Raw genomic sequence first — 24,754 nt, forward strand, 5'->3', positions numbered from 1 at the left:
AATCCTCACTGGGCAGTTTAAGTACCCTGCCTTGATGGAACTTGGAGGCCGTGGGGTATTAAATGTTAGGATGAGAACTCGGGTAGGGACGAGATTCCCACCCTTTCGCATTGATATTCTTTTGACAGCCGGCACTCCTTATTCTTTCAATTCAGAGCAGATCTCTTCTTCAGAGACATGAAGAAGGTCCCACTCTGAAATGACACCTCGTGAAGAGTTCAAAGTTTTGTGGGGGGTTACGGTGATAGGTATTCCCCCTATTGATGTGGCTTTCAGGATTTTTTCCGCCTGTTTTATATTTATAGCTTCGACCAAAAGGTCGCCAGAACGCAGTCGTTTTACAGATTTGAGTGATCTGCCAACCCTTCTAATCTTTTCTGGATAAAGAAGGGTGACATCTTTCCAATTGACTGCTCTCCGGTGGAATGGAGAATGAGGAAAAGCGGTGTCACTGATTGTGGTGTATCCTCAGTTCTCGCTCTTTTTGCAGAGGTGTTTTCTGTGGTTTCATCTCGATTAGATAGGGGCCTTGTTGGGGCCCCAGAAGAAATAGAATTTAAATTACTCATATGAGTAAGATAATTTCCGATGCCCTAAGTACCTCACCCACCACGAAGCCCTATGAGGGGACGCCCAGTCGTGACCTAGCAGGTACTGCGTACACGAATGGGACGCCAAGTTCGCTTAGGAGCACCATACTCACGTTTCCAATAAGCCTTGATCCCGTCCCAGGACCAAAGGTTGGAATACTTTTTAGAACACAGTTGACCCTAGCAGTAAGAACCACCCGCCGATTGATCCCAGTCGGGCCGGTCCGGGACCACCCGTCTTGTCGAAGCAGGGCCAAAGTGGTGTATTAAGGCTGGGCCCCTCAACCACCAGGATCCCCCCTTTCCGAATTCCATGGGTCGCGGCGCACAGTTGCACACGCCGGATTCCAACGATGTAACCCTGGAACCAATGTATGCGCGTTGGATCCCAGTGATGCTAATCTGGAAAACCAGCAGCATCGCTGGGAGGTCCCCCTCACCACGTACAGGTGCCCACGTCGAGGGGCGCTACTAACGTTCCAAATTTCCTTACAATTAAAACACCGCCCTTTCGTGCAATGTATACCTAAATGGTCCGAGCTACCACATTTCAAACATTTTTTTTCTCTACCCCTCTATATAGTTCAGAAGTAGTCGGTTTCCCATTACATAAATAAAATTAGGAACCGGCTTTTCCATTTGCACCGTAACTTTTCCCGTATATAGCTATGGGAAACCTTCCCACGCATTCATATCTATTCTCATAACTTTACCGCATTCTTCCAGTGAATTTTTCAAATACATATTCGGCATTTCAATTGGATATAGTTATATACTTTCTGATACTCCCCACCAAATGGGGGTGTACCATTTTGTTTTCAAAAGGAAAACCTCTCAACAATGTATCTCTAGTCACGCAATCCGTACATACTACTTGGTATTTCCTCATAGCCAAGAGAGTAAACCCCTGCAATTTCGATAAATTCACACATTTTGCCAATCCTTCAATCACCTGTCTTGGTTCACACTCTGTCTAGAGTGAACTCCCAAGTCCTCTCACGTATGAAGAAGCTCATTAAAAAAAACCAAACACTTGATCCCACCCTGGGAGCTTTACCAGGGTCAGCAAAAAAGAATTAATATTAAAACTTACCCTATCCAGAAACACTTCCCTTAAATTTATTTCGAAATATCACCCAATAACGAAGTAGCACTATTCCAAGTTTACTGGCCTATCAATGGTGGGTAGACAGGTACCTTGGTAATGCAAACATTCCATCACAGTTGTGAAGTTAATTCCACAATATGAGAGATGCCAAATGATGAACAGAATGATACTGTATTTAAAAACTAAATGCACAAGGAATAATTCCATATGGCTTTAAATTAACTATAGAATCGTTTTAATCATATCTCATTGTGGCCACCTTCACAACGAGATAACAGGTTACGTTAGTGGTAACTATGGTGTATCTACACCGATATTATATAGTTAATTTAAACCCATATGGAATTATGGCTTGTGCATTTAGTTTTTAAATACAATAACATTCAAAACATAAGACGGTGGGTTGAAGAGTGCAACTGGAAACTTTCACCTATACAGTATACAGATGGGAAGATATAAACCCTGTCTCCCTTTTCTTTTTCTTTTTTTTTTTTAACTTAATCACTTCCAGTAGAGCAGAAGTCTTATTTCCCACTAAAATCTATTGTAAATTATATATACGATAACGATTTTATTTGCAATATATCATCGTATATTGCAATATAGATGATTTATTCAACATATATATTGTAATTCTCAATTCTCAGACTTGAGAGAATTCAAATTAAATTCTTATGCTATTGAAATCGCATTGCCTTTCACCGTCGATATTATGGAGCTCTTTATGATCGCTTCAGAATCATTCCTCTTTACTCTAGACCAGTGGTCCCCAACCTTTTTCATCGGAGGGCCGCATAGAAAATTCATAACAAATGGCGGGCCAGAGTCGGTGCAATTTTGACGACTAAAAATACCGTAAACCAAAAATGCAATTTTAGCGACTTCACCAGGTCAAGCGGGGTGTACAAGATAGAAAAACTATATAAAAAAAATTATAAAAGGGATGTTTATTGTAAATAAAGCCATAGTCATATCAAAAATCACAATTTTTATTGTTATAATCACATTTGTTATTACAAAAAAAAACTATAAAAAATTATATGCATTGGATTTTTGTTGTAAAAAAAAAAAAAGCTATAGTCATATTAAAAATCACAATTTTTATTATTATAATCACATTTGATATTACAGAAATAGTAAATCAATGAGTAGTAGTTTTGATTTAGCAATAATTGAAATGTTAGGTTTAATAGTAGAAGTTCCCAATCTTAAAAAGTCTTGCAAATGTTCAAAAAAGGCTTGCAAATGTCATTCTTGATCGATGTTTGGATTTTATATATTTTATTTTTGAATATGTTTGTTCACATAGGTAAGTGCTACCAAAAATAGAAATTATTCTTCTTGCTAATTTTTTTAATTCTGGAAATTCATTTTCTGTCAAATTTTTATAAAAGTTAATTAATGTTTCATTTTTCAATAATGTTTTCAGGCTATCGTTACTTTGAAAATCTATGATTTCTAATTGTAGATCTTTATCTATTTGCGAAACATTTACATCAAATGGATTCTGAAATAATGTAAATAATTTTCTATTGTTTTCGAAATCAACAAATCGATCAACAAATGCTTCCATTCAAGATTTCGGACAAAATTGTCGGTAGAAAAATCACAATTGGGCATATTATTATTATATAAATTTTCACAACACAAAAAATGGGAAAAATTATTTTGTTCAATTTGATTTTTAAATAATTCTAATTTTGTCTGAAATGCTTTAATATTGTAGAACAAGTCATTTACAAGTAGATAGCGACTTTGGAGTTTTTTATTCAATGTATTCAAATGTTCACAAATATCTGCTAAAAATGCTAGTTCCCATAACCATTTAGAGTCTGTTAATTCTGGGACTGGTTTTAATTTTTCGTTCATGAATATGTCTATTTCGGTTCTGAGTTGAAAAAATCTTTTTAACACATTACTCCGTATGATACAACAAATCGCCATATTCGCTTTCGATTTCCTCCAAGAAAATTTTAAACTGACGATGGTTCAGGCCATTTTTGCGTATAAAATTCACAAGACTAATTATAGTCGGCATGATTGAGTTCGAAGACAAAAATTTAACCCACAACGATTGCTGGTGCATAACACAATGAAACTGTATAAGCCTTTCGATGTTTTTGGAATTAAAATATTTATTAATATGGCCGATGAAACCAATATTTTTTTCCAACCATAGTCTTTGCACCATCGGTCGTAATTGCTGTCAACAATTCCCAAGCAAGCTGCAGGTCTTCAAACACTTTTGATACGCTATAAAATGTTTTCACCAGAGGTTCTATTCTTCAAGCATTCAAGTGCAGCCAGTTCTTCTGTGACTTCAAAATTTTGATTTATACCGCGTATGTAAATGAGTAGCTGTGCCGTGTTGGTAATATCTTCACTTTCATCAATTGCAATCGAAAAATTTATAAAATATGTAACTTTTTGTTTCAACTGATCTTTAACATTACCAGACAAGCCTTCGATTCTTCTTGCTAAAGTTGACGCTGATAAACTTATAGCAGCGAAGTGCTTAACTTGATCAGGGCATATTTCTTCTGTAATTGATAGGCACACTCTTTTCACAAACTCGCCATCAGTAAAAGCCCTCCCTTCTTCAGCAATGATTTGAGATGCTCGCAAATTAGCTCTAATTAAATTTAAATTCTGATTAGTGAAACATGTCATCTGTTGTTGTTGCCTCTTGAAATCAAAGCTCAGCTCTTGTAATTTCTTGTTTCGCAACTCTCCTTGAAGTTTATCGTAAGTTGAGGCATGTTTTGTCGTATAATGCCGTTTCAAATTATATTCTTTCAACACAGAAACTGCTTTCTTACATATAAGGCAGGTACATCGGTTATTGTCCCTTATAAAAAAAATAATTAATCGACTAAAGTTCATTGAAGACACGACATTCGGAATCAATTTTTTCTTTTCCTTGACATCTTGATTCGCTAAAATTAAAATTAAAAATTCAAAGTTAAATAAAATTAAAAATAATATGCATTTATATAAATAGCACTAATAAATTGTTGCGCATGATAATCGGTGCAGCGGCCCGACGACTACGGTCTGAATGAGAACAGCTGACCAGGAGAAAGATTAATACGCGTACTCATCTTTACATTGCAAACTGCAAAGAACGCATTGCATACAATTCTTTCACTAATACTTGATTAATATGTAGATTAGTGTTTAGCAGTTGTTTTAACAGGCACTTATATACTCGAGGCTATAAACTTTTATGGCCTTGGGCACTCGCACTGTTGGGATTTCCGACATTGCAAGAAACACTGCTGCCAATTGGAAGCGCACAGAGTTGCAACAATGTTGCAAAATTATATTTTTAGACGCATTTACATTAAATTTTGATTAAAAATATCCTTACATACGATATGTAGCAACCAAAAAAGATTTCTATAGAATAAATTTCGACGAGGCGGATGAAATAGTCTTTCGGGCCGGATGAAATCATCTGGCAACCCGATCCGGCCCGCGGGCCGTAGGTTGGGGACCCCTGCTCTAGACGACAACTCCATGGGTCTCTTTTTGTTTACAATATCATAAACTCTGTTATCGATTCTCCATCTCTTCTTGAACAAATACCTTTCGCTATACCCTGTTTGAATTCTCGTTATAAAATTAATTTCTCACTGCCTGTTCCTCGTACTCATCACTTACTTGGTAGTCCTCTATTTCGTTTTCTTCAGGTAATAAATAAGTACAATATTGATTTTACTTTTAATCCATCGATCTATAAGAATTTGCTCCTTATTCCCTTTTCTTAATGTAAATTTTGTATATACTGTATTTTAATTATAGTTCTATATTGATTACTACTGTTTTTTATTTTATGTAATTCCTAGCGTTCTCACCTTTTATTTAGGGTCTGTGTGCCCTGTGTGTGAGAAACGTGTATATAAATAAATAAATTATCATTTCCATCTTTTCTTACAAATTTAGAATAGCATTTTATAAAATCATAGAAAACAAATCAGAACATTTAGAACACATTACACGATCGCTGGCTTATTTGGTGCCGTAGCTTATTGTTCCTATGCATAAATCCAAGCCTGCTCAGTTGAGAGATATTTTATATTTAACATAGCACCCTGCTATCCTGTCTCTTCATTTTGAATCAGTGTCCACCGAATGTCTTCCTTTCATGTTTAGCATTCGTTGGTAGACTGGAAAGATATTGTTTACTTGCAAAAAAAAAATAAAAAATAAAATTACACAATAACCCAATGAACGGTAAGTTCATTGGGTTATTGTGCAATTTTATTATTTTTTTTATTATTATTATTTTTTAAGTTCTATTTTAACCTTGGAATTCTTCCCATTGGTTAAACATATTCCTTTTTTTTTTTTTTTTTTTTTTTACTTTTTAGGAAAGTTAATGCCGATCACGTGAATGAAGGAAGCTGTAAGAGTGGAATTACAGCAGATGCTAGTGCTGTTCTTCTAACGTTCATTGTATTGTCCGTAGTCCTCCCTGCTGTAAACTACAGCGGGTTGGACGACTTCTCTGGCACACAGCCAAGAACTTGCCATGTGATGGCTGTATCCTACCGTCTCGAGGTCATAGATCTCCATATCTCATTCCTTTCCCCCTCATTAACAATAAAGCAGCCGTAGTCTCCTCAATGAAGGGCAAATTTACTAGGAGGTGAATATTTGTGTTTGCCATAGGAAGCCAGTTATTGCGAGCCTAGCTTTCAATTTTGCACCTGATACACACCTGTTCCTTTGTCTTTACCTACCCTAGAGACGATAAATTCTGAGAATTTATGGATGAACAGAACATTCAAGCTTGAAAGCTTCCACACTGGGATGATTGATTCGTAAAGTCGGCTAAAATAGGGAGTTAAAAAAGAAGGGGGTGGGGGGCAAGTTCTTTATCCGACGTTTTTCCTTGGGAAAAAAACGAACCCTTGTAATAGAAGCTGTATAATGTAAGATTTGCAATAATTTAAGAAGCGAAATGCTTGTAGTGCAATTTAGTCTCGTTCTCTAGGCATCGTTTCTACAGAAAATTTGTTAGCTTGTCATTCCATTCTTTAAAAATTATATTTTATACAAAAGTCAAAAGGAAAAATTGAAAAATGTGAATAAAAACAATTAATCTTGATCAAATTCATCTTTGCGTTATCATTCATCTTTGTGTCTCTTTCTTAGGAACGGTTTTGCCATTTCATTGTGGTAAGTTTGTGTAATGGCATTTCTATCATGGCGTTTAGTTTTCTGAAGAAATGCTACTTATTTATGTAGAATTTATTTATGGAATGCTCCATAGTTCAGTGAAATACTGGTATATTCCGGTTGTAAGGAGACCAATGGCTGGCTAAAAACAGCTGGGGAATAAAACACTGTTAGGGCATCATGGCAAAAGTTAAAGCTCAGAAGGCCCTGAACAAAGTGCTCTCTCTCTTTCTGTCCCCCCCCCTCCAGTACTTTTTAAACCCGTGTCAAGGATACCATAAAGCAAGGACATTTAAGAAAACTTGAGGTATTACGGACTCATGTTATCAGGAGCAGAGTGTTGGTGTGTCTTGTCATGTCTTTATTCACTAAAAAGTTTGCAATCACTCATCATGAATTTCATTGGTAGTTGGCTACGATCGTACTTTGCAGAGTTGCATTTTTGTGTTCTTTGTTGTTGGATTTAGACAACATAGACCATATTGCACAACTGTATGTTTACAGGCCGGTTTGCATGTTGTGCCGGCGGAATAATCCGAAATAACTCACCGGGAAAATCCTGTTGCTTCCGCCTTAACAGGCTAACTACAGCGTTGATGGAAAAGAACTGTAGAAATTCCTCCAGTCGACAACCAGAATCGAACCTAGACTTCTCCGAACGAATGAAAAGTAGCAAAGCTACTACACTATTACGGAGGACTTTTGTGTTGTCTTTTCTGAACATAAAGCAGCCCAACCCTAAATCCCTTACCACACCTATTGAAAGAATGGGTTAGGCTATTTCAAAAAATTATATTTTCTACAAATTAGTACGTTTGCTAAACTGTTCAAACAGTACCACACATAATAAAAGGTCAAGTTACTTGAATTCCAGAATATAATTTGAAGACGAAATAAAGTAGCCAGCCTCGTTGCCTAATGAACGGTTAGATTAAGTGTATTGTAAAATATATTGATATTTCCTTATCACATAATATCTGACAAGGCGAAGTGTATCGATATTTCCTTTCACAAGTTTCCTTTCCAATCTACGAGTAACGAATGAAATTCATAACTGGTGACAAAGGACAGCTTGAATTGATGCTATAGATAATCCTTTCAACACACCACTTCTCATTGCATGAGAATAATTTCATCGAATTTTGTCTCGACTCCTTCCGCCATACTTCCCCCCACCTCCTGTTAGGTTTAGTTTCTGATGTTAAATTTTGGGTGCAATTATAAGACAAATGACAAAAGCAGTGCTTTATATTTTAGGCGCGTTAGGAAACGTAATGGTTCAGGACTTAGAGTGAAGTCTTTAACTGAATGATCAACTAACAAATGTGGGAAAAAAGCGGATTAATCTTGACGAAATTTATCTTTGTTTTATTTTGTTTCTTGAGAAAAGTTTTTCCATTAAAAAAAAACGAGAAAATTTTTTAAACTTTTAAAATATATATATATATGCTAACGCGCCTTAAAAAGAAAAACCCTCAGAATATGTTTTAGTTTATTATTCAAATAACGGAAATCCCAAAGTGTTCCACTGAAATCCCAAAAATAACTTATGTTTGATAATGTAAGTGGCTTCCGTATTACTTAGGTGAATCATCTCGATACAGCAGATACAGCAGTTGCCTAAACTAACGTAACGTAACATTGTGTATCTATATGTTATGTCATAATCTAACAGTTAGATTATGTAACCTGACTTGATCTTTACATGTTATTAATAACTGTTATTTTAATAGCTCCCAACATAAGTTATATCCGTATAAGTGCATTATGCCTGTAGAAGTGTGTGCTTGCATGTTGTGTGGACTGAAAGCCGGAATATCTCAATAGTCTATATTGAGAAGACTTTATAAATTCCTCCAATTGTCGACTGGATCGAACCCAGACCTCTACGAAATGGGTGATAAGTGGCGAAACCACTATACTGTCTTGGAGGAGCCTTTACATGTATTTAATTAATATTAGGTTAAATGAATTGAATTAATTCAAGTGAATATGCTTTTTTTTTTTTTTAACCTATCTCCAGTTAATGCGGGATTCATTGTTGTTTTGACCACACTACATGATAGTAGGAGATTGTTGGCATACATAGGACTTGTGCTATTTCCTATGGGTGCTGAATATGAGGTATGTTGAGGGTCTAAGGCTCCTGGGATGGGAGAAATCCCAGGAGCCGTTAGACCCTCAACATACCTCATATCCAGCACCCATAGGAAATAGCACAAGTCCTATGGATGCCAACAATCTCCTACTATCATGTACTGTCAATTGAACTCCACATTCAATGGAGATAGGTAAAAAAAAAAAAAAACAAAAAAAAAGTATTGGGTGCTGGATATAGTCCATTTGGGATATTACGTGTACAGTTGTGGCCAGCCTCCTGGTGGCGTGGACAGGTACTGGGAAGCAGCCTTCCCAGTACTTTTCGGGAAGCAGTGTTCGCTGCTTCCTTTTTTTTTGGCAAGTCAATTTGAGGGGCGTAGCTTGCTCATCCCTACCTTAGATCAGCGTTCCTGCAAAGTTTAAAATCAAGCTATGAGAACTGCGATTTGCGGTGATACCGGACGGTCGCATGCAATTATTTTATTTGTGTTCTACCTGCAGTCATATTTATGTTCAGTGTATTTATGCGTGTTCTTATAGTTTATAACATTGTGATATCATCACGAGATTGCGCCATAGTGCAACGTTTCATTATTAACACAGTCATTTTTCTCATCTCCCTGCCCACCTTGCGCCAGCGCCCTGATGTAGCTGCACCATAGGGTGATAAGCCACTAGTTTATATCAATTCAGTTATTTGATTCATTAATTTACTTTCATGTCATTTTCAGTAACCAATTGTGATGTATCTGACTGGGGTCCGTGGTCGCAGTGTAGTGCTGACTGTGGTACTGGAATCATGACTCGCGAACGATTAGTCATCAAAGAATCCCGAAACGGAGGTCACCATTGTCCAGAGCTGTTGCAGAGGAGAAGCTGTTATGGAACACGCTGTGAAGTAAAATCCGTCGCCAAAGCCAGGCGTGGTAAGTTGAAACTTTAAAATTAAATATAATGGAAAAAAAAGTTCTGTTTGTCTGTTTTCCTTGTTGTTTCTTTATGGATTTGGGAATTCTGATTCCGAATATGACCTTAGTTTTTGCATAACATCCAATGGTTTGCTCAAAGGTGATTGAAAAAAGGAGTAAATTCTGCAGTAATCCTCTTATTAGATTTATTATTAAAAGTGTTTAACTTTAGTACGGATAGCGTATTTATTTTTGCTAAAATTAAAAAGCAAGCTAAAAATCACGACTTAAAAAGTGCAAATCCTCCTTAGGTTAATCGGAAAATTTTCCTTAAAAATGTGCATTTGAATGTCTGTCTTTTTGTGATTGGTGCCATCCCGAACTAAAAACCAGATAGTCGCTCATCATAGTTTCATCCCATTTTTTGGTGGGACGAAGCTATAATGCCTGATTTTTTGCTTTGGGATGATCATATTCTCCATTGATTGTATATCCTGTTGGAATTTCTTTCCATGCTTTTCACTAACGTTGCCTAGATTTGGTCTGAAAAAATCCAGGTGTGGAGCTTGATTGAAATTCTGCATCCCATTTTATCGTAATTTTCAATCAACTTGTCAACTATCTTTTTAATTTTTACCCTTAATGCTACCAAGAAAGAAATTCACTATAAGGCGTAACGACTGCAGGCATTTCTGGGCAAACAATTAGAAAGTATAAAGCGAGTGCGCAACAGGATGGATGGGTGTATACGTATTTACATTATGAAGAAACACGGCTTTCAAACTTCTATATGAATTGTCTATGAATAAATACCACTGTTCTGGACTATGACTAATACCAGTTTCTTCAGGAAGATTAGTCAAATCAAATGCTCACGGTGCAAGGGTTTGGTTGCTAAATTCTGGTTCTGGCAGACAATTCTCTTCTCCGACTGCTGATCTGTTTCCCTACTGTACCAGAGACAGAGAAAGTAAGAGAACTTAATGAAACCACCTTGCAAACCCAGAGGGAATCTCAGCATTTGAAGTTCCTATGAACATTCCTTTTATTTATTTATTAACATAAAATATACACAGTAGGCAAGCGCACAATTAAAATGTATAACAGAGGAATAAAATTCATGACGCTACAAAGGTTGTACATAAACAAATCAATAAAAATAAGAATAACACACAAGTACAATGATAGTTCAATTCAGACTGGAAAGTCCAATTCAAGGAAATCAAAGGAATTCATGACATCATTAGTCCAGTATCCTGAAGAGAATTGCAGAAAGCAAGCAGTAGCAGGAGACATCACCACACACAAAATTAAAAGAACGACTTCCACTTTGTACACATCCGTCAACCAACCTGCTCCAGATAGTTCTGTGAAACTCCTTGTGCATAGTCATATCCATGTCATATTTTTCATGAGTGCCATAGTTCTTTAAGAAGGAGCTCTTCGAAATCTGTCTAGAGTTGCTGATGTAGAAAGTAGTCCTCTGTCTAATAACCACCAGTAGAACATGAAGATGAATGTGACATAGAAGATCAGGCAGGTAGGTTGAACCAGTGAAGATGTGATAAAATTGCTTTAGATCCAGAACTGTTGTCGAGTTTCCAAAGCTTGAAGTAAGAACAGGGATTTGGGTAGAAAATTCAGTGGTAAAACATGGGATTTCGTCCGGAAAGATAGTGGATGAATTTCATTTGCAGGGATTCAATTTGCTGTATCAAATATGTGTAGTTGCGGGTTCCATATAGAGCAGCGAACTTCAGTATAGGGAGTAAAAGTGTAAAGTGTTCATTGTCTAACGGCCCTAGGGGTTTCCCCCATCTCCGTGTTGTGTACTCTGTTTGTGAAACACAGAACACTGTGAAGGCCAGAGATTCTAAAAAGTGTAAGGTACATGTTTATGTTGTGTAGTGTCATGCTGTGTTGTTCCTCTGACCTTTTAGCTGTTGGGCCCCTAGTGGGACCCCCGTTGCCCACACTTAGACCCGAGGAGGCAGGTCAGGCATAGAGGGATCGCATTAGAATTGCCACCTAATTTCCTAAGATTTCAGTGGCAAGGGCCTAAAAAAAAAAAATTAAAAATAAATAATAAATTAAATGAATAAAAAATAATAAAATAAATAAATAAATAAAATGCATATTTAGTTAGAGTAGGGGTGAAGACTGAGGAAGGGGGGAACAGATAGAAATATGAGCAAGTATTGTTGCTTTGATTAGGAGCACAGAGAACTGAGGATCTCTAAGTCTGTAAGTCTGCCTTTCGATGAAGCCAATTTGCTTTTTCGCTTGATATAATTTATTTCTAATATGTTTATCAAACCCACATCCAGCTGTTAAAGTAACTCCCAGATCTTTAACTTCGGCAACTCTGGTAATCGCAATAACCTTGATGTAGTACTGGTTTACTAAAATTAACTAACAAATGAAATTGAACTACATTTCCTAGGATTAACCTCTAAGCCGTTTAAATCAACCTAGTTAGCAAAAGAGTTGAGAGCAGCTTGAAGGTTATCTGCATCGACTTGACTATTGATCTGTGAGTAAAGTTTCTCATTATCAGCAAACATTAAGATCTTAACACCACCTTCCTCTACAAACTGCGGTAGGTCATTGACAAAGATGGTGAATAAAAGAGGCCCAAGAGATGATCCTTGAGGTACTCCTTTAGATGAAATAAATTCCCTTGATATTTCCTGTCCGATGATAATTCGATGTTTTCTATTCGAAATATAACTTAACAGCCAGGAAAGTAGAGGATATATTCCATACTGGCTTAGTTTTTTAGCAAAATGATAGTGTGGAACACTGTCAAAAGTTAGACCGGTGTAGATCATGTCAACCTGACCTCCCATATCTAGAACCTGCTGCCATATAGTGAGGGGATTGGTGGTAGTAGAGCGGCCCCCTGGTAAAGCCATGTTGGCTGTCACAGATGACGTGCTGAAAATATTCAATTAATCGGCTGTGAATGATTGTGTCAAGAATTTTTGCCAGGGAGTTCAGAAGACAGGTCACACTTGATGTTCTCTAAGATATGTTCACATTTCCGAATTCTTTAATATGAAGCGAGTGCGCAACAAGATGGATGGGTATATATTTCTATTGTGAAGCAGCACTGCATTCAAACTTTTACTTGAACTGTCTACGACTAATACCAATTTCTTCAGGAAGTTCAGCCAAATCAAACCAGTTGCAAACGATTCTGCAGTGATGTAAAAGCGTGCAACAGTGACGCCTTTTTTTTTTTTTTTTTATCTGGAAGTCTTGTAGCTGTGATCCGGTAGATTACACTCTTCTAAACGAGTGTCAGGAGCTCTACATTGCATTTGGTTAAAACCCAAATCCCTCATTAAGTCATCCAGTTCTTGCCGGTTAGGGAAATGTGATGTTTTACTTCAAGAATTTCTGAGGTGTAATCCGATTACTCTGATAGTATTAGTCATATAATGCAAGGCAGTGACAGTCTTTTGCTGTACTAGCCACAAAAATAAATAAAATAATAAATTAAAATAATAAAAGAAAAAATAAAACAATAACAGAATAAATAAAAATAAACACAATAGTAATAAAATAATAATAAAAAAATAAAAAAAAACAATAAAAACTAAAAGAAATATACAGGGTGATTCACTACCAGTGCGACAAACTTGCAGGTGTAGGGGGCACAAAGACGAATCGGAATCACATAGCATTGCAAGGTCCGAAATGCCCTCGTCATGCGGTAGAGGACGTTGAACGGGAGGACGCGTGAACAGCGATCCCGCTGGAAGTCAGCATTTGCGAACCGGTTCCCGAGGCAGTAGGATGGACGAGTATTCAAACGTTGAACTGGCCGACATGCACCTCTCGTATGGAGCTGCGGACTGTAACGGGCGCCCCGCTCTGCGCTTGTACCAGGAACGTTTCCCGCACAGGCGTGCTCCTCATCATACGATTTTCGCACGTGTGCACAGAAGGTTACGTGAGACTGGTTGTTTCACGAGAGGTACCATGAATCGAGAGCGAACGACGAGGACGCCAGACAATGAGGAGAATGTCCTACGTCTTGCAGAAGGCAATCCGAGTACGAGTACTCGAGCGATAGGCCAACGATTGGGTATTTCTCAATCCAGTGTATGGAAGATACTGTCAACAAACCAAATGAGTTCATACCATCTGCAACGCGTCCAATCATTGGAGCCTGCGGATTATCCACTCCGGAGGACTTTTGCTACTTGGTTTCTTCAACAGAAACGGTTCGCAAATGCTGACTTCCAGCGGGATCGCTGTTCACGCGACCTCCCGTTCAACGTCCTCTACCGCATGACGAAGGCATTTCGGACCCTGCAATGCTATGTGATTCCGATTCGTCTTTGTGCCCCCTACACCTCCTGCAAGTTTGTCGCACTGGTAGTGAATCACCCTGTATAAATAAGTAGATTGAAAATATAAAAATTGGATATTCTCTCCTCATGTACTTAACTATCCAGTTGACCTTTGAATTCTCCAAGCTATCAGCCTCAACTCTACGTAGAAGTAACTTGTTCCATAATCAAAAGTAACTGGCTAAAAGAGAATTTCCCACATACCATTCTAAAACCCTTCTCCCATAGTGTGAATCTGTTCACAAGATTCATCGTCCAATTCTGAAGACTTCTCTGGAAAATAGATTTGGAATTGGCAGGTCTTCATTATGTGCCACCAGAGTAATAGAGGATCGTACGTCAGGATATACTACAGCTTTAAAATTCGCCTACTCTTTAAAAAATTTGATATATCCGCCAAACAAAAATAGCAGCCATCTTGATAGTTTTGTGGGCTTTCTGTATAATCCGGTATCTGATGTTGACCTGCAACTATCACAGCAAATATGAGGCGCCCGCAACATGTGTTGATCACCCATAAGCATTCCAAAATAGGCCTCGTATGCACTGTAAAAGTTGGAGACACCAACGATGTTATGCTTTATCTGCCTCGGACCTATATAATATCCACAATTTGCTATTTTTATATAGCAAACACTTTCTACACGAATACCACGTTTTTGCATATCACGGTATTGGTACGCACTAATGTAATAATAATTAAATAAATTATTATAATTAATTTTAATTAATTTACGAAAACCAATAAAAAAAAGTTCATGTAAACATAGGTCTGAACAAATAAATGGCTGTAATTCGGAAACAAGGCTTTCCGAGTTACAGCCATTTATGTGTTCCAGCAATTACGTTTACAGGACATGCTCAATGTCCACCGTGCGCCTGAATAGAAGCCTGCAAACGCTTCATCATAGACCTCCTCACCCGCTCAAAAGTTCAAGGTGTCTGTCGGATTTGCTGGCAGCCTCTCGGAGCATTTCAGTTTATCAATTAGTGTGGAATAAACAATGGCTTTCAGATGGTCCCCACAAGTAAAAATCGAGTGGATTCAGGTCGAGTTGCGTGCAGGCCAGTCGATGGGTCCTGCATGACCTATCCATTTATTAGGGAATCGCTCATCCAAAAATGTTTCTAGTAACACGGCTGAATTGAGGTGGAGCACTATCGTGCACAAACCACATGAAATGAAGGATTACATACAGTGTAACTTCTTCCAACAACTAATTTAAATCTATTCTTAAATATAAATGTTCCTAAGCAGAACAATAGGTCCAATTAAATAGTCGCCAGTTCTTCCTGCCCATATGGTCATGCTGAATTGTTGCTGGTGTCTTGATTGAACAAATGGCATGGGGATTTTCTTCGGCCCATCGACAAGTATTGTGAAAATTGACCATACCATCCCTAGTAAGTCTGGCTTCATCAGTAAACAATAATCACGAGCACACATTTGCAGAAACCAAGTAAAAAAAAACTTCAGTAAGTAGTTGTACTTTCTGAAGATGATTTGGATAAAACCGTTGGGCCCGTAAAATTCTCCACACTCTCACATATCCCACGTTCTCTGCTGTTGCTATTCTTCGGCTGCTATCACCATCATTTTCTTCAACTAAGTGAGGATCCGTTCTTCTAAACCAACAGTCCTAGTGTTGATGTATCTACCACCACCACCACCTGAAACTAGATTTCTAAATGAATCAGTTTCCACAAAGTACTTGTGCATTCTCTGAAAGGTCTTATTTGGCACATGACGATTAGGGAAGTTTGCTGCATACAGCCGTCTTGCCTCGGCTGCATTGCATCTAGCAAGCCCATACGTCAGGTGCATATCTGCCATCTCTCGATTTAAATAAGACTCCATTATCACAGCAAATGCACAGTATGAAAATGTTAATGACAAGCTACAAATGTAGTGCCCTTGTCAGAACTAACTGAAATCATTCAAAGAACACTACGGGATCTTGTTTATATAACTGCAGCTAGGCCCTCTATGAGATAATGAGCATTGTTTGTAAACAGTTGAATATGCTAATTCATTTTGTGGAAGGAGTTGCTGGACCACAAAGATGGCCATAACTTGGAAATAAGACTAAATTAGACCTACATTTATATAAACTTTTTTTGATTGTTTTTAGGTCCTAAATCTACCTCTGAAGTGGATCCCTCAACATGAAGCTGGACATGTTATGATACACCCTGTATAATGTAACTTATGTAAATATAGTAATGAAACCATTTTTGGTTAGTCACTGGCCTAACAAGTAAGAACTTTTCACTGGCAAGTAACTTATCAGTAATCATGGGAGCGAATGAAACAAAAGGAAATTCTCGCGTGTGTGCATGTAAATATATTTTCATGTGGCACGGCTTAGCTTCAGTTTGTAGAATAATTTTCGAAACCTTTCCTTCTCGATGTTATAAGCCTGTCCCACACGTCGGCGGTTAATTAACGAACCAGGCGTTCAAGCTGAGATATAAACAAGCAGGGTAATAACTTACGTACACATGCTACTTGGGTCTGTGAATAGCTTAGGAGGACAGTGACCGTAATTTACACCGGCAATAAATATCTTGCATCCAAAATACGTCTTATCTACAGGAAGTTCAGAATAAAAGAAAAAAATTATTAAAATTGTTGATCTCTCTCTCTCTCTCTCTCTCTCTGGCGCTCTGCTTTCTAAATCAGTAGTGAAGCTGGTGGCATTGGCATAGAGGAGAGCTTTCTAAATGTGACTCCTTCAAGTTTCCTTCCTTTTATCCAATTAACATCCATCGTGAAACTTTTAATAGTCGTATTACTTATAAAAATTCTTAATTTTTCTCCGACACCATTCAGCATTAACAAAGCTCACTAGAAAATAAATTTAAGTGTCGTAAAGTAATTCCAGTATAAAATCATGTTCATAAAATTCAAATTAGACATACGCAGACAGTAGCAAGGGTGGTTCGACTGGCGTCCAGGCACAGGAAGCAATTGACAGGACAGCACAAAAAGATGTAAATGGTTCATGGAGACAAATAGATTTATTTGTTCTCGTCTATTCCCATTAAGTTTTATATGAGAAAGATAGAGTGGCGAAATAATCGAATTTCGCTTCTCTCTGCCTTGCGTAGGGTGCAAACTCGGCAGCGGTGAAAAACGCGAGTTAACCGTGGCTCTAAAAATATGTCGGCGGTATCGATGATACCGCCGACATATTAACATTAATGTGGTTAAGAATTTTCGAAAAGTCAAATTCTCGACTTTTTTCTTCCAACAAATTGCTTTATTGTATCAAACGAAAGACTGTATTTACTAGTGGCTGGACAGGCGCCTCTGTAGCCAGGTGGGCATGAGCATCAGTGCGTAGCACACGCTTCTTAATTAGACCGTGGTTCAAGCCCGTGACCACCAAATATGAGGATGCGGAAAGGTCAGGAAATGACCACCGCATATCCCCGGAGCAATATGGCCTTAGTTGCTAATGTTCCTAAAAACCAAGGCTGGACACATCAACAATTCGGAGTATCGGTACGGGTATCCAATCTACGAGTTTTGCAAGTTTTTGCAGCTCCGGCGAACGCAAGTTTTTATTTATTTTAGCCGTTTTATTGACTTAATTGTGATATTAAATTTTATTCAATAATAACGAAACTCGGAGATAATACTCGATACTAGGTGGGGAGGGAATTATATATATATATATATCGTATTATAACTGCATTGGGATATAAGTTTACGGTTATAATTTTGTATTGAAATTTTAATTTGAAATTGAATCGGAATCATGACTCAGACCAGAGCAGCAAAGCAAAAGGCTCAAGCTAATAGGAGTTCTGTGGCTCAGGGGAGAACTGAGGGGGGGGGGGGGGGGCAGCTGTCCTCTGAATCACAACCTTTTAAAATGTACTGCTTGTTTGATGTTTGTGGACAACAGGGACGGGACATAATATTGCCATGGGGAATGTCTTTGTGTGCACGATGTAAGGAGTGTGAGGAAATCAGGCGACAACTCAGAGTTGTTATGGTCCTATATGAGAGATTGAAGGACAGGGTGGATGCCCCCGAAAGATCTAAATCGAGGGCCCATCAAGCTCTCAGCTGCCCATATCAACGCCAGAGCTTGCACTTGAACATCACGCAACACAGCGTCAACCCCCAAGGCAGAGTGCGCTAGTTCCACAGGAACTAGTAGTTGTCAGTGGCTCTATTGTAAGGGAAACGGGGAACATATTATGCAAAAAGGATAGGTGGAACAGGACCAGAGTATGTCTGCAGGGGGCAAAGATTGATGACATTGTAGATTGTAGAGCAGATATCATCTTTTAAGGGCACAAAAGGTGATATTTTGTATACGTTGGCACTAATGATATTAAGAGTAGCAGACCGACAGAATTACATAACAAATACAAGTCACTGTTGAAAAAAAGCCGTGAATTAGGGTTGAATTTGAAAGTGTCTGCAATTCTGCCCAGACACGAAAGGAGGGAGTATATGATGAGAGCCTTGTCGATCAATTCGGCCCTGGAGGGATTGTGCAAGGCTCAAGGGGTAGAATTTTTTTCAGCCTGGACTGTACTTGTTAACAGGAGAGAGATTGCTTCTACAGGGATGGGATACACTTAAATAGAAAGGGTGCAAGAATTTTTGCTGATGCTGTCGAGGCAGTGTTAGGTGGGTCGGAAAACTGCTAGTTGGGGGGGATACAAGGACTAATAGATTAACAGTAGCCACTGGCAGAGGTGGAAGTGATTCTTGCACTGCTTCTCTTGAAATGAGAGTTCTCTTCTTGAGATGTTCGATGTTCTCTTCTTGAGATTTAAGTTTAATTTGGTCAACCACAGCCCCGGCTTACTGGGCATTTATATACATAAATTTAAACGCTTGAAGGATTTCCTGTGAAGGAGTATTTATCCATAATAGGTCGTCAGTTGGTATGCCCTCTTTGCTTTGATGTATGTACTGCAGTTGGTCTCTGACGGAGTGGCGCCTCCGTAGCCAGGTGAGCAGAAGTAGCCAGGTGAACAGGAGCAGCAGTGCGTAGCACACACTTCTTGATTAGACCGGGGTTCGAGCCCGTGAGCCACCAAATACGGAGGATGCGGAAAGGTCAGGGAATGACCACCGCATATCCCCGGAGCAATATGGCCTTAGTTGCTAATGCTCCTAAAAACTAAATAACAACAACTTTGACGGAGTGATCGTGTAGCATCTTTCGTACCCTGGCGATGACCACTCGGCTACAGCTTCCTTATATACAGGGTGTCTCAAAAATATTGGTACAAACGTTTAGGGGAGGTAGGTAACATCTAAAGGAATGTGAATCGCATAGGAACCCATAACCGGAAACGTCACGGGAAAGTAGTAGCAGAGGCACAAGAAGCAGAAATGACACAAGACAGTAATTAGTGGCAGACATTTATTTGACATAACATTAACAGTGGAGTACGAGGTTTCATGATGTTACAACAGATGCTCGAAGGTTCCACCATGAGTGCATGCGTGACACCGACGCAGCATGGATTGGCGGACACGGTCGAACACACCTGGAGTTTCTTTGACAGTAGCAGCAGCGCATACGAGTCTCGCTACGAGATCCATTTCCGTCTCCACAGGCGATTCATACACGATAGATTTGGGGGTCCCCCCACAGAAAGAAATCAAGGCTCAATAAATCAAGTGAGCGTGGGAGCCAGACAACGGGTCCACCACGGCCAGTCCATCGACGCCCAAAACACCTGTTCAAATGGTGATGAACACACCTTCCATAATGGGCAGGCGCCCCTTCATGTTGAAACCAAATGTTGCGTTTCACATTTGCTGGAACATCGTCAAGTAACCCTGGTAGAACTTGTTCAAGAAAGATCCGATATTTAGCGGAGTTCATGCGGGATGGTAACAGCTATGGGCCGACTAAGCAGTCACCGACCAAACCTGCCCACACATTTATTGCGAAGCGATGTTGTGCCGCATGGGGGCGCACACCGTGTGGGTTGTCGTGAGCCCACACATGAGCATTGTGCTGATTGAATAAGCCTTCCCGAGTGAAATAAGCCTCATCCGTGAGCAGAACATAGTCTGTAAAATTAAGTCTTGAACACTTTCTTGGAGAAACCACTGCGCAAAAGCCACACGTGCAGGATGATCTTGGGGGTGCAGTAATTGAACCCTTTGGAGATGAAAGAGGTGTACGGAATCGTCGTGCCAGACACGCTGTATACTGCAACGAGACACTCCTGAGGCAACGGCACGTGTGCTGGTAGTAGGATTATTCTGGACGGCATTCAACACACTTTCTTCCATGGCGGGAGTTCTCGTCGAACGTGGTCTGCCCGCACTACTCCTGTTACCTCTAAAGGACCCATAATCGCACATATTTTGATGCACACGCGCAAACAAACGGTGGTCCGGTACATGTCTGTCTGGGAAGCGTTCTCCATAAATTCGTTGAGCGGCTCGTCCATTGCCCTCTGCTAATCCATACACTAGGTGCATGTCTGCCAGCTCACAGTTCGTATATCGATGCCTGCTCTTCGTGTGGCGACTACTGCTTGAATGAGTAAACCAGAAATTTTCCCTCTCGCGAAGTGATGAACACCGTGTACAGACTTACGGTCGTTTCCGGTTATGGGTTCCTATGCGATTCACATTCCTTTAGATCAGGGGTGGGCCACATCCTGGCCGCGACGATATTGAATCCGGCCCCCTCGGTAAATGCATAAATATAGAAAATCCATACCTGACTACACTCGCCGTAAACGTTCGGCTTAATTCGGTTCAATCGGGAATCGCGGCCAGTACAACAGTAACCAAGTGATTCTACGCAGCGTCAAAGAGTTATTTCCTAATTATTATTGTAGCATCGATCGAACGAAGTTCCTTTGGGTTTGACTTCTTATTGAAAAAAATAATATTGGTGCGAGATATTTTATGTTTTATGCCTTTTCTAATTATTACAATTTTTAATTTAATATAATTTATAGCCCATAAAATGAGCCAATTAAAAAAAAAAGAAAAATTGATGCCGAATGCCGCATTTTCAATGATAATTGGACATTCAGATATTTTTTTAAAAAATACATTAATAATTTGGTAATTCAAGTAATAACATTAGGTTCTGATTTTTTTTTTTTTTTTATTAAATCGTTCAATCTATTCCGGCCTGCATCATGATGCGAAAATTTCATTCGGCCCGCATCATGATACGAAAATTTCATTCGGCCCGCTGACGAAAAAAGTTGCCCACCCCTGCTTTAGATGTTACCAACCTCCCCTAAACGTTTGCACCAATATTTTTGAGACACCCTGTATATCAAATACAACATGTCTTTACTCTTCATATTGTAGTAGAAAATCCTTCTGCCTTTTTAAATGCCTTGTGTAAACTGTAATGCCCAAAAATTGTGTTGCTTTTTAACCAGCAGATCTTCTTTTCTTTCAACATGTTTAGACCAGGAAAGTTTTCCTTCAAAATGATTTGGGTTCCACAGGAATGATTGGTACATATTATTGTGTTGTGTGGCCCTGACCAAGCTATAGCAACTCCGCTGTGTATTTGTGCCGATACCATACTGATAATGGCGGCCATATCCATGATGTATATGAATCAGAGTATAATATTGGGTTCTGTTGTTGGGGTTTAGTGACTAGCCACTTAGCCCAGATGGCAGTAGAAGCTGTTATCATCCAACGTAGAAGACAGAAATTGGGGCGTGAAGCGTCATCTGGTTTTTGAATACCGAGTATAGTTAGGGCCAGCAAACAATGTGCATGTTTTGCTTTGTGCAGTGCAGGGGCGTATTCAAGAGTGGGCAAAGAGGGCATATGCCCCCCCCCCCCCACCACAATTTTGAAATTAAAGAAACAGAACGCAGGAGGCGTTCTAAAAAAAAATCCCAAAAGCCTGTTCGCCATGTCCCCCCCCTTATGATGTTACCTGGACCTGGTTGCCATGCTCACTTAAGATGATACCTGGATACGCCACTAGTGCAGTGTTTCAGATCAACAAGAGAAAATGTTAGATGTAGAGAAACTGTGAGAGCCTTAAAACAGGATATTTTAATTGATTCGCTCCCGCACTTTGTTGAATGGTGGTTCAGGCAGCATTTCTACTAAATACGGTATTTATTATTATTATTAGCTATATGGTGCAAGGAAGCCTGAGGCTTATGCTGCACCAGCCAAAAAATAAAAATAAATAAAATAAAAATTCCCGAGTTACCCTGAGAGTGAGAGAGAGAGAGAGAGAGAGAGAGAGAAAGAAAGAAAGAAAGAAAGAAAGAAAAGTAGAAGGGAATCACCAAGAAAGAGAAGAATGATGATATCCAGCTCGGGACCCTAGGTGTGCCGAGCTGGGTTAAAAATTTAACCCAGGGACTCACATCTGGTGAGCCCATACTCACCAGATGTGAGTCCCTGGGTTAAATTTTTTGAACCAATACCATAAACAGAGTTTCTGTATCTCAGTTTTGTGAACTCCTCTGACCTTATGCGGTCGCTCCGAAATATAAAAAGCAAATTTTTAATATTTTTTATACTGTATAAGCATTTCTTACTAAATGATTTTTTTTTTTTCCGTTTCGCGAAAAAAAAAAAAAAAAAACAAAACAAACAAATAAATAAATAAAGCTTCGGTATGTTATTTATTGGATAACCGAATTCATAAGAAAACAGATTCACCAGATAAACTGCTCATTTTTTTCATTTATTGTGAGATTTCTTTCTCCAAGGCAGCACAGTTGTATATACAGTAAAGTGTTACCAAATTACGCCATACCAACCACAAAGGATTTATCTCCTTGGGGGGGGGGGGGGGGTGTTGACGGGAGAGAGAGTGTTGGCAAACTTTCGGGTGTGAGTGATCGCTACAAGGACGACGCTACAAATAAAGGCGCGTCTACCCGACGATGGCCTCGTCCCGAATACCGTTTACCGAAGCTTGAAATCAGAAAGATCATCGCATGGTTATGTCGGAGGCACGTATGCTCCGTAACACCTGCTCGTGTCAACTTTTACCCTTTCATCAGGGGTGTCGGATATCGCTTACCGCAATATTCACGAGAGAGGGAGAGTGAGCGCGATAAAATGATCTAAAACGGAAGGGGGTAGGTGAACTTGCGTCTCACAAGAAGTTGAACTGCAGTAACAAGGAATGGTATATGAAAATACACTTGTGAAGGTTAGTCAAATTACTCATAATATACTAATATAAGTTCATTGGTAAACAATTTTACAATAATCATCTGCGTATGTCCAGAGACATGCCAGAATCTACTGTATTTTGTCGACCCGGTTGTTAAGACAGTTATGTAATCGAGCAGTTAGTTATTTGACGAATCCGTTGTCAATTGGTTGGCGGCACATTGTTGTGTATAGAGGAAAACAAAACAAAAAAAAAATTATATATATATATACACGCATCTATATATACCATAAAATTGGGGTGGGGTGTGTAAGTAAAAGTAATGTTAGGCACGCAGCCGGGCATTAATGAATTTTTTCTCAAACTTCAAGAATTCGAAAACAGAACGACTATAGTTCCATTCCCGTGGAAATGTCACTGCCGCATTCGTGACGTGTTAAATTCACGAAGGCCTTGGCCTCATTGGAGGACATTAACAACGACACAGCTGTTGATATATATATTTTTTTTCTTTCTTTCTTTTTTTCCTTATTATTATGAAGAATAAGTGACTCTTTCAATGGGTGTATATGACCTCGGATTTGTAGTGCCTCCTTAAATGATGATGAAGCCGTCTCGTTAACCCGGTAAGTTGAAGTAGAGTAGAATATGTGACAGCGGCAGGGGACATATTGAAAACAAAATATTGCGGGCAGCTTGGTTACAGCTTTATTTACATGAAGGCAATGTGTCAGTTTTCATTGAGCTAAGTTGGTGGAAATGGTGATGGAATTCATGTCTGAATCACTGTTTTAGAGAATGTAATAGGATATAGAAGTACTTTAGCTAAGTGATACTCATGCATTACGTTCAGTGACTAGTAGCAGATATCTCAATCATGGTACTGTGTACAAGCAGTACGCCTTTAATGTATGGGATTTCAAATTAGTGTTTTATATTATGGCCCGAAAATAAAACTTATTCTGATACACTAAAGATTAAAAGCAGTTTTATAAGTTGTGATGTTTAATGTGAGCTAAACTTCAAAAAAAATAAATAATAAATAATAAACCGAGGTAGAGGGGTAATGCTGACTGAAGCCAGGGAATTTTAAACTGAAAATTAAAATCTTGGAGGACATGATGTGAGTTCTACTGCAAATACAGTATCAGTTATGAGGGAAAGTGTGAGTTCTTGACGTGACTATTATGTTAGAGGGGTTTTCAATTAATTACAGTATTTCGACAATGAATCATTACCCTATTTAGCAGTCACACCACAAGCAGCTTAAACCACTCTACTCAAACGCGTATAACTACATGCCCTTGACCACTTGGATACGTTGTGCCCTGCTTCTTGACAATTAAGGCAAAAAAAACTTGTACAGAATATTCTAAAATGATCA

At 38.9% G+C, this 24,754-nt stretch overlaps 1 protein-coding gene across 1 annotated transcript in view; it reads left to right on the top strand.

The window, feature by feature from the left end:
• LOC150086001 (somatomedin-B and thrombospondin type-1 domain-containing protein-like) overlaps positions 1-24,754 on the top strand; it is a 97,352-nt gene that overhangs the window by 55,771 nt on the left and 16,827 nt on the right. Inside the window, exon 2 of the mRNA XM_090373645.1 lies at positions 9,714-9,908. Within this exon, the coding sequence (XP_090229771.1) occupies positions 9,714-9,908 (195 nt within the window). The remainder of the gene's footprint in view (positions 1-9,713; positions 9,909-24,754) is intronic.

This window comes from Mastigoproctus giganteus, chromosome 5, assembly GCF_048544385.1.
Source record: "Mastigoproctus giganteus isolate SK-2022 chromosome 5, ASM4854438v1, whole genome shotgun sequence".
NCBI lineage: Eukaryota > Metazoa > Arthropoda > Arachnida > Uropygi > Thelyphonidae > Mastigoproctus > Mastigoproctus giganteus.